The following is a 12,111-nucleotide window of genomic DNA, read 5'->3' on the forward strand; positions in this document are numbered from 1 at the left end:
TTGTTTATTTTGGTACAACACATTTTGATGGTTCACACAATCATCTTCAGGTGGGGAATTGTTTCATCATTTTTTTCTTTTTTTCCATTGTTCCTTAGTTGCTTCAAAATTCATGGAGGTATGTTCTGTCCATGCAATTAAATAAAAGGCAGTTTGTTTATTGCCATATACATTTCACTTCTTTTATTTGTGAAGCATCTTCAGTGCCCTGTAATACATGCTTCTTTTTATACATGTAATAAATGTATTATGTGGTAGTTACAATATGTTACAATGTTACATTTCGTCATGTTTCTTCCCATGTTTTTCAGCGTGGAATCAACTTTTGTAGCACAAATTTCATGTGGTGAAATTGTTTTTCTGTGTTACTTATGATTTCCAGTGCTGTTAGGCATTTGTTACAAAACGTCACTTACATCACTTGCACTTTTCATTTTGTGATAAGCGTGTATGTTTACAGGGTGTAGTGCTGCCGGCTGTCACTGTGTGTTTATCTTTCATCTTTTGTTTCTGTTGTGTGTGTGGTTTGCTTATAAGGATTTGGTCATTAACTACTTCCTTTTTCATTGCAAGGGCTCTTTGTATGTGAAAGTTTTCATATAATGTCAGAAAAACAAATGAAAAATATCAAACCACACACACACACACACACACACACACACACACACACACACCAAACAAAAGATGAAAGATAAACACACTGTGACAGTCGGCAACACTACACACTGTAAACACACACATGTTGATCGCAAAATAAAAATTGGAAGCGATGTAAGTGATTTGTTGTAACAAATGTTGTTGAAAAAACACCAGAAATCAGCCACTTGGAGTGTGGGAACTAATGAACAGATCTCCAGGACCACACATATAGGCTAACAGCACTGTAAATCATAAGTAACACTGAACAACAATTTCACCTCATGAAATTTGTGCTACGAAAGTGGATTCTAATCTGAAAAACATGAAAAAATTTAATATAGTAACATATTATAACTACTACATAATACATTTATTATATGTGTAAAAAAAAAACATGAATTACATAGTGCTGAAGATGCTTCTCAAGTAAAAGAAATGAAACACATATGGCAATAAACAAACTGCCTTCCATTTAGTTGCATAAATGGAACATACCTTCATAGAGAATTGTTTATTTACATAGCTGGTGTTAGTGAAGAGTACAAACATCTTTTCCCGGTAGCAGACCAAGGAAGTGCAGGTTACTTTGTGTCTTTTGCTAATGAAAAAAATTGTTTATTTAGAAATGGCACTTTTTAAGTTAAAAAATAAAAATAAAATTAATAAATAACCCATAACATCTCCCAAAAAAATTTCAATATCTGCAAGCAACACAATATAAGAATTACATTCCTAACAATTGTTAAAATTTGCCAAAGACTTCCTCATAACCTTAAAAGCAGTCAAGATAAATTTTCATCCTCTGGCATATGTAAACTCATATATAGTAAACGCCCAGGTCAGTACATAGGTCAAATAGGTCGTAATTCCACACCATATCCACAGAACACATCAATGCCTTCTGATATACACACATCACAAATCTGCAATAGTGTCCCATATAGAAGATACAGGGCATTCATTTGACAAAATAGAAAGCAACCTTTAAATACTACATACTCTGAACAAAGGGCACAGAATGTCTTTATAGGAAGAACTGGAAATCTATATATGCAGAAAGAAACTTGAGGAACATCCCTTCAGTGACAATAGTGAAACAGGCTCAACCAACTTTTTCAAAAGCTTTGACAAAGTACTTAAAGCATTCTCTTAATATACAGTTCCAGTGCACAGCATTTAATGTAACCACTCCCATTCACTGATCAATATGTTTAACCTACTACTGATATGCATGATCTATTGTAATCATGTAGAAAATTAATATAATAATTGAGGTATGCACATATCTGTATTCAGATTCAGTACATTCATGTTTTTTTTTTTTAAATTAAGGGAAATCTTATTTATGTACATAACCATTTTTTTTTGCAGCCAATGCTGCAGCCCATTCATTTTTTTTTTAACGGGTATGTATATATGAATACCTAATATAGTAATTGAACTGTGCACATGACAGTATTCTGGTGCAACCCATTCATATTTTTTACAAAAGAAAAACATTTACGTAGAAACCATTTAATAGTTTATCCTTGTATCCAGTGTAAACAAACATATCTGTAATACATAAAATATATTTAAAGTGACAGTGTAAATGTAATGTGCGGTGGACAGGACACACATCAGGCAGCAGTATGCAGACTTTTTATAACTCTGCTGTCCCAGTAAGTACAATTCACTGTTAGAAATTCATGGCTTCTTCTTTTTTTACCTCGAAAGTACCTTTTCTAAGTATAAACAATTTTTATCACTGGCAAAAGGCACAAAATAACCTACACTACCCTTGGTCTGCTGCTATGAAAAGACATCTGCACTCTTCACCAACACCAGTTGGATTGTGTCAAGGATGGGGAAGGAAATCAGCTGGGCCCTTTCAAAGGAACCATCCCAACATTTGCCTGGAGCGATTTAGTGAAATCGTGGAAAACCAAAATCTGGATGGCCAGATGCGGGTTTGAACTGTTGTCTTCCCGAATGTCAGTCCAGTGTGCTAAACACTGCGTCACCTCGCTCAGTTGTGGCATAGGGGCAACGCATTCTGTATAGAGGACCGTGGCATTTCACCATGATATTGGGCCCTCGTCTTCAGTTGCTCCTCTGCTAAGCTTACTTGCTTTTTATTGTCACCAAATGTTTTCTTTTGTTCAACCTAGAATTTGTCCCAGCTATCGAGCTTCTCGTCATCGTTCTCAAACCACTACTGGGCTGTGCCATCCAAATAAAACTGCTATTTATACCAGCATAAAATATTCCAGAATATACAAACACAAGAAATTTTGAGAACCTACTACAAATCATAAATTCTAAATAACAAATATTTGCTTGAATTGAATGCAGCACACTTCATGACAGTACAAACACCCAAAAATGTTGTATATTCTATTTCATTTCTTGATTTACCTACGTTCATTATTTGTAATGGAAGTTTTAGTGAAAGATTTAGCAGTTCAAATATATATGAACATATGCATTCTGTGAGGTGGCATCGTACAATTAATATAATTTTCAGTGAACACAAGGAAAAACATTCTCTTTACTGATTACAACAACATAAGTAAACATTGTAAGAATGTTTATAATTTACCAGAATGCAAGTGTCTGTATGCTGTATGTATGTAAATATGGCTAATATTACCTGGGTAGCTTTGTGGCACTGCCATTAGTATGTTCATGTACTTTTTGTATACTGTTATAATTAAAATAACAACAAATTTAATTATTTTAATCAGAATAACAACAATTGAATGTAGTAAGAATTAAGAGAGAACAGTTGCAGCATTGGTGGTGTCATGCAGTTCGTGCAATTACACAACATATTTTTAAACTGTGATGCACATTATTGAGAAAGCATCCACCCAAGAGCTTAGATCAATAATACTAATATTTTCCCATCCTTATGAACTCAACACCTTTATCATGAGGGATGCTGACTCAGTTTTTGAGACACACAAATGGGAAAGCACAGAAGATGTAATGGCTGGCACGTTTAATATCGTTGTAAAAATGTTATGTGGCTAAATAAACAAGTAATTAGCTAACTACTAATTAAATAAGGTATATAAATGTTTTTGTTCATGTACACTTAATTTGTGTGTTTCAGATCCCAAATGGTGAAAATTTTCATGAAGAACTGCAATCAGGTGGAAAAAATGACACTGCAGCAGGAGAGAGTGTAAAGCCATTGCTTCTAAGTGAAAAACTGCACCGAGTTCTTTGTCTTACCGAAGAAAGTGATATGAAATTGGCTCAAGAAAAAGTAGCCAAGGTTTGTGATATACAGTGTAATTTTCACAGTGCAGAACAAAATATTTAGATAAGTTTATGTTTTGAGTTTCTTAATTCCCACAAATGGAGAGCACTTTCATAAAAACCATTTGGTGTTAGTAGTTTCGAAGAATATTTCATTCATAATCAGAGAGAGAGAGAGAGAGAGAGAGAGAGAGAGAGAGAGAGAGAGAGAGATCATCAGTAACAGATTGAAGAGCACTCTAAATGATAAAGATCATTGATAAAAATTTTGTTGCTATATTGCTTAATGTACCCCCAAAAGAAAAAAGTCTGAAGGAATAAGGTCCAGTGATTGTGTTGGTCATTCTATCTTTTCACTTCTGCCTAATCACTTCTAAAAGGATTTCTCGTCAAGAAAGCATCTATGTCTGCGTTGCTGTATCTGCACCTACATTCCTACCACACCGTGACTGCAGTGCACCCACTGCAGGCCAGCTAAGACCATGACAGTCTCTAGTAGGAAGGCAGCAGCATCAACAACAACAAATACAGTGCAGTTTGTTATTTTCAGGAATGCAGGACACCATCACTGTAGGCACTGCTGTCACCATCAGGTGGCCTTCCAATTGATGACAGGAGGTGCAGCCAGTGCTTGTCTCTTACCTTCTGCATGTGAAGTGCAAGGAAAGAGCCTGTGGTGTATATCTCCTCCTCTAGTGTACTTAGGCTGGTGCATGGCCTCCTAGATGCCAGGCATTGTTGGAAGGTATGCTAGACAATTGCACCAACTACTTCATGGTAACTCATTCGGAACAATCCCAGCCAGCACTGACCTCTGCCGATGTGAGTAGTTATGTCTCAATGGATCCAGGCCCACCAACCTAGGCTCCGTGTTACGCTTCACTGTGCTAGGGCTTGTTCAGGTGCCTTCCACGGAGTTACTGCTCTGTCTTCCTGTAACTCCCATCAGAGCTGTTCCATAACCTGTAGTGTTATCATATGCATGTGCCCCCCTCCCCTCCACACACACACACACACACACACACACAAACTGTTATGGTGACAATGATAGTTATGACCTCGCAGCAATCTCCTCTCTGCCATACTTCTTAATGGCAGTGAGGATAAAACTCTTCTTGGCATATTCCATTTCTGTCACTGATGATGCAGTTTTCACATTGCACTGTCATTTCCATTTTTGGCACTGAAATAACTGATTAGGCAATGGTCATAACATTCCTATTTCGTCTGCCATCGGGCTGCCACTTCCTGCAGCTGTGGTTGGCATTGGCAATCGAATCACACATATTTCACTGGCTCTAGCACTGCTTCTCACATACCAGATTTGGTGACAATCCCGCATTTTCACCTTTAGTCATGCTCAGTCATGCTACCTGCTGACTAGGTTAGTTTTTTGGCTCCAGTGCCACTTTTTGGTGCCTTTTTTTCCCCCCACATGTTTCTTTGCACCAAGCTCGCTCTCTGTTGATGCTGGTTCCTCTCTTTGCTTCGTACCATTTCCGTATGGTCTTCGTGACCAATGCTATTTCTGTTTTTCTGACTTCTTGGGTGCAGGGTTACAGTACATTCTGGCAGCATCGAGTTCCTTTGCCCTTGGTCTACAGCCCTCCTCCTCCTGCCATTTGAGGCAGCCTGTTGCATTTGCACATTGCAGTCATGGCTCTCTTCTAGAGGGTATCTTTCCTCCGGACATTAGGCAGCCATGGGGCTCAAGTCCCATCTTTGAGGTCGACCGTCTTCTGGGACTGACTGTTCTCCATGGTTCCAAGGATCAACCACTTTCTTTTCCCTGGCCCTCTCAGCTTAGCTGGACCCTGCATTCATCATTCCTTTTCTGATTCCTCTTACTTTCCTTTGTGTCCCTGGTGCATGTTCTGGCGGCAAGGTCTCAATGGACTGTTTTCTCTGGTGCTCTGCTCTCTGACCTGCCATACTCTAACACTTGCTCGGGCTGCCTCCATGTCAGGTCTTCCAGTGGCTACACCCTCAACGGATTCCTCCAGTGTTCCACCCTCTTCCTTCTGGCCGCTCTCAGCCACCAATCCTCCCATGATCTGTCCTTAATCTATTTATTTTTCATTTGTGCCCACTTTGCTGTTCACTATTGTGCCCAGGCTGTCCCCATTGTCTGCATGACGCCACCTCTCAACCTCTGGTACTGGCTATGCAGCTGCCATTGGCTCCACAGAAGCTCTGCAGCAATGACTAGATGGTTTTGTTGTCTCTTTCCCTGAGGGGGAAGAACATGCAGGATCTTCACCTACAAGCAGGATCTTCACCTACAAGCAAGATTGCTTCACCAGTTTCTCCACAAGAAAGAATAGGATGTGGTGTCCATACCTAATTTCCAACTGCACAGAAACCACAACACACCCGTGTCTCAAGGGTGGCCTAGTTTCAGGCATTGTCCACTTTCTGTTCAGGCTTTCCAAGCCAGCTACGACCACAACAGTCCTGAGTAGCAAGCCACCAACAGCAGTGGTAAAAACTTCCTGGCAGATTAAAACTGTGTGCCGGACCGAGACTTGAACTCGGGACCTTTGCCTTTCGCGGGCAAGTGCTCTACCAACTGAGCTACCCAAGCACGACCCATCCTCACAGCTTTACTTCTGCCAGTACCTTGTCTCCTACCTTCCAAACTTAACCGAAGCTCTCCTGCAGACCTTGAAGAACTAGCACTCCTGAAAGAAAGGATATTGCGGAGACATGGCTTAGCCACAACCTGGGGGATGTTTTCAGAATGAGATTTTCACTCCGTCGAGTCTCAGTCCGGCACACAGTTTTAATCTACCAGGAAGTTTCATATCAGCACACACTCCCCTTCTCTTCCCCTCCCCTTCTCTTCCCCTCCCCTTCTCTTCCCCTCCCCTTCTCTTCCCCTCCCCTTCTCTTCCCCTCCCCTTCTCTTCCCCTCCCCTTCTCTTCCCCTCCCCTTCTCTTCCCCTCCCCTTCTCTTCCCCTCCCCTTCTCTTCCCCTCCCCTTCTCTTCCCCTCCCCTTCTCTTCCCCTCCCCTTCTCTTCTCTTCAACCCTTTGTGCACCATAGCTCCCTCCCTACTCCCTTGCTTCTGCTGTTCTCAGACTTCGCATGTTCCCTCCACCTTTATTTCCTATATGCTCAAATCGCCACTCCCTCCCTCTGCTTTCTTTCACTTTCCTGTCCTTGTTCCCGCTTCATCTGTTCTTACTCCTGTGCCCTTATTGCCAAGGAAACTGAATTTCAAGCCTTGTATGGTAGCTCATATATTCTTCCCACAGTTGTACTTAAGTGAAGTGACATGGTAGTTGTGACACTAGACTTCTGCTCAAGTGTAGAGGGCTTTAAATTTATGTTTTCTTTGTTTTCCATAAATATTTTCTGGTTGGGTCTGGAATGGATCATTCAAATGGACCAGATTGAGTTCCTTGACTATTTAGGATCAGTACTAGCTTGTTCTCCATTCCTTTTTAAATTCACGTGTGTTGAATTTTCCCTCTTACTTTCCAGGGCACTAACATAGCAAACATTATCAGTGGCTTTTAATTACAAAGATTTAGCTATTATATTGCCATGTCATTTGTTGCCCAATGGAAAGTCTTCATATACCCTCTTTTGTAATTGAATTAGAGGTAGCTGTGATGCTAGAAAAGTCTTTTTGAGCACATGCCTACTGTTGATGAGGTTCTGTATGTTGTTGACTTTGTTTCAAGCTGTATTCATAAAGAATATGTTTCTGTGTAGTAGTCATTAATCAGCATAGCTTCATAATGCATATCTGTAGTGAGATCCATGTCAAACAGGCCACCACAATAATTAGGATAAAAGTAAGTGCTGCTGATATTAGGGAAGTGAATGTAATTGAGTTTCTCGTCAAAGCACTACTATGCACAGTACCTGTGGCGAAAAAGAGAGAATGCATGGATTCAGAATTTTTTAATAGTTTCATAATTTACTGTATGTCACTTTTATGCATATCAAAGTAATACAGTAATGTGTGTAATGTAGAATATGATGCACATACTTGTTGCTCAAGAATTTCATAGAAATAATTGTCAATGTGCTGGATAGTAACAGCAAAGCAGAGTTATCACAAAATGAGTAGGTCGAGGGAAAGGTAAACAAAGAAAAGTGATCAGTCAGGATGAGGCCAGGTCATAAAGAAACATTAAATTTATAGTACTAACCTTCACTATAGACGGTAACTGCAAATGCAAAATGGTATGCTGGCAAGTGTGCCAAAACTAATGGATGACAAGATAAAGAAGTGTTGTTATATAAAATAGTGTTGGTAATATGTGAATAAATGTATTACACCAATAAGGTAGCCATACAGCACACACACAAAGTTATTTAAGCAGTCATTCTTCCCACACTCTACACACGACTGGAACAGGAAGGAACCTTAATAACTGGTACAATGGGACACACCCTCTCTCATGCACTTCAGTGGTTGGCAGAGTATAGATGTAGATACAGATGACAAATTACCTTTAATGAAGGTATAGTCTTGTAATTAGTGTAGCCAACTGTGTCAATGGAAAACAGAATTCGGTTCTCAATTGCTCCAAATATGGTGCAGCATTTTCAGGTTAATATTTTACAGTCATTATAACTGATCATTTACTTTTAGGGCAGAATTGCCTTATGTGACAGAGACAAGTTATCAGTACCCATGAATAAAGAAAGCATTCGTTTTTAGTGTACATGGTATATTGCAGATGGTTACTAATTGTATAAAATATATATTGTAAAGTTGTGTTTTCCTTTACAGAATTTTTCCAGTGAGACTTCCAGTATACGGTGTTTCAAAAATGATAAGCTTCGAGCACATTCTGTTCTGCCTGAGAGCCAGAATGCAGTACTCTTGAGTGAAGAACTGAAGAATGTCCTAAGCTTTAATGAAGACTGTGTGGAAAAAGACAAATCAAAGGCAGAGCCTTTTGAGAATAGTTATGTGAGTTGAAGAATTTCTGTTTTATGTCAGCATATCAATATTCCATTGCTCATAACAATGTTATAGCATAAATTTACTTTTGCACTTATTTACCAGTGCATCTGTAAATTCAGAATGTGTCTCGTCATTTTTATTTTCTGTTGCATTACTGACAGTGAAGCAAAACAGTGTTTATTGGAGATAATACACTGTATTACACACTATGTTTATGCATGACAGGAAATTTTCACTGCAAAAATTAAAAAAAAAAGCACAAAATAGTTAATGTGCTGGCTGATTTTTATTTAACTATTTAGTCTGAAGTCTGACCTTCCATTTGCTATAATATCATTGTTGTATTATGGAGTTGCATCTCCATTTTTACTGTTGTTGATGTTGACATTGACATTCTTCAATGCTTAAAACTTACATTCTAACTCGTCCCAAAGGTGTTCCATTGGGTTCTCGTCAGGACTCGCAGCAGGCCAATCAATTTCAGGAATGTTATTGTCTACAAACCATAGGCTCAAAAATTTTGTATAATGACAGGTGCATTATCATGCTGATACAAACAGTCGTCATCTCCGAACTGTTTTTCTACTGCACGCAGAACACAACGCTGCAAAATGTGTTAATGTCCTTTCCCATTTTCTTAAGTGCACTAAGGAAACTGCACCCTAACTGCAAAAAACACCCCACACCGTAACACCACCATCTTCACACATCACTGGCACTACAACTGATGGCAGATAATGTTCTTCAGGCATTCGCCAAACTCAAACCCTTGCAAACCACACAGTTTCTGTACGATAATGAACATGCATGAAATAGATGCGTTACGTCTGTTAGCGATTGTCCAAGACTCGCAAAGATGCTTTTGGATTTGTCAGTGGCTTGAACAGTGAATTGCTGATTGAGGAACACTACACAGTGCTTTACAATGATCTGAGATATGTACAAGGGTTGCCTAGAAAGTGATGCACTCAATTTTTTTTTTCTCGGCAGAAAACAATGCTATGAATGCAAACATTATGAATGTATTATTTGAAGTCTCCTGAGGGAGCGCATCAAGTTTCCATCACATCCAGCAGATAGCGTAGCTGCAGGACAGTTTCAAAATGTCATCTGTAGGTGATGTACGTCATAAGCAATTTGCCGTCATTGAATTTCTCACTGCAGAGAAAGGAACTGTGGGGAATATTCATAAACACTTGTGCAAAGTGTATGGAGCTTCTGATATTGACAGAAGTGCAGTTAATCGCTGGGCACGTAGGGTGAGGTCTTCAGAAGGCTGTTCGGTAGGGCTCCATGATTTGCAGCGGTCGGGGAGACCCTCCACAGCTGTCACACTTGACGTGTTGCAGTGAACTGATGATGTCATTCACGAGGACAGACACATTATGACTCGGCAGTTGGCACTGTATTTGTCAATCAGCAAAGGAGGTGTGGATACAATTATCTGCACTCTTGGATGTTCAAAAGTGTGTGCGAGATGGGTCCCGCAGTATCTAACAGTGGGTCACAAATCACACAAAAAAACATTTGTCTTGATTTTTTTGTGACGTTCTGAAACTGTGATGGAGGCCTTCTTGTCCTGAATTGTGACAGGTGATGAAACCTGGGTTAACAGTTTGGAGCCCGAAACAAAACCACAGTTGATGGAATGGCACCATTCCCACTCCCCACAAAAGAAAAAATTCAGACCAACTCCTTCCACCGGTAAGGTCATGATCACCATGTTCTGGGACTGTGAAGGTGGGATTGTCATTGATGTGATGCCAAGGGGCGGTAGCATTAATTCAAAGGCAAACTCAAGACGTGCTTCCGGTGACTTTGGCACCACAGCAACCCACGGGATGTTTTGCAGCAACGCAATAACACTCAGCCTCACACAAGTCTGAGGACTGCTGAACACATTGCAAAACAGGGTTGGACAGTGTTACCCCATCCACTCTACAGCACTGACCTAGCCCCTTGGACTTCCACTTGTTTGGGCAATTAAAGGATGCCATTCGTGGACATTTTGAGGATGATGATGAGGAGGTGATTCACACAGTGAAGCACTGGTTCCACCACCAGGACAAGGATTGGTACCAACGGGGCACACACGTCCTTGTTTCGCACTGGAGGAAGACCATAGAACGGGATGGAGATTTCAGGGAAAAATAGGTTGTGTAGATGAAACACCATTTTTTTGTGTGTTTAATTCTCATTATGTTCAATAAAGAATTGTCGAAGAAAACAATGTGGTGCATTACTTACTGAGTGACCCTCGTACTAGTAGAAGTTAATTGTTAACTCAGCTGAATTTTCACCCACTGCCTAATGTCAGTGTGCGCATGCATAATATCCACTACCAACACTCTGAAATAATGTACTTTGTCACGTAGATTTCAAGATTGAATTTTTTTTTGTAATGTCATTCGAATAGAGGAGATTTTTTCGAAGCTGATTTTATTTAATTTGATTTTATCAGGGAAGCAAAAACAACATTGGTCAAGCCCACTGCTGCCCGCACCGAAACAGTTTATTGTGCGGTATCGTTCCCTGTGTCTCTAGTAAATGGCTTTGAATAGTGCAAGGAGATCCTTTACCAGTGCTTTACTAGACACAATTTCTTCAGGTCTTGTTGATCCGAATATTCTGTTTCTTTTTAATCTCCAATGCCTCGCATTCGAAGATCAAATGTGATGCGGCTTCCTCACCCACACCACACGTCCTACATTTGGGGTATTCTTCTATTACCCCCTTGTATGTAGGTGTTTTTTGAAATTCCCATGGCCTGTCAATAGTCCAACCATGAGCTTTATTTCTCTCCTGTTGAAGCCCAGGATTGAGAGACTTATCTTAGAACATGGCTTTGGTATCAATGCATTTTCATGTTTTTGCTTTTGGACTTAAGCCTGATATTCTACATGCTGTCTCCTTGTCCAGTCTCGTAATTTTATTTTTATCATTGCCTTGGTGATTGTCAGGACAAGTTCCAGTCCAATAAATGGTGTCATCGCCCCCTATCCTGGCCAATCTATCGGCTTGCTCATTACTACTAATCTCTGAGTGACCAGAGACCCACAACAGGTTTACCCTATTGCTTTCCCCTAGCTCCACAAGGACTTTGTGGCATTCTGCCACGATCTTTGATATTGTTGCAGAGGCTGGCAGTGCTTTCAGGACTGTTTGGCTGTCTGAATAAATGAATATTTCTGCTTGAAACACAGTAGCCATCTTCCCTAGAGAGAGACTGCACTCTCCAGCTTTGGCTGCACCCCGTTTACCCCGGCCCCAACACCTTGGTCCATTTTTGAACCATCAGT

General features: G+C 40.1%; 1 protein-coding gene across 2 annotated transcripts in view; it reads left to right on the plus strand.

The window, feature by feature from the left end:
- Positions 1-12,111, plus strand: part of LOC126248297 (zinc finger protein 135-like) — a 192,334-nt gene that overhangs the window by 41,965 nt on the left and 138,258 nt on the right. For both annotated transcript variants that reach the window (XM_049949163.1, XM_049949162.1), the window contains exons 3-4: positions 3,737-3,901; positions 8,636-8,818. In XM_049949163.1, the coding sequence (XP_049805120.1) occupies positions 3,737-3,901; positions 8,636-8,818 (348 nt within the window). The remainder of the gene's footprint in view (positions 1-3,736; positions 3,902-8,635; positions 8,819-12,111) is intronic.

Source organism: Schistocerca nitens, chromosome 3 (genome assembly GCF_023898315.1).
Source record: "Schistocerca nitens isolate TAMUIC-IGC-003100 chromosome 3, iqSchNite1.1, whole genome shotgun sequence".
NCBI classification, from domain to species: Eukaryota; Metazoa; Arthropoda; class Insecta; order Orthoptera; family Acrididae; genus Schistocerca; species Schistocerca nitens.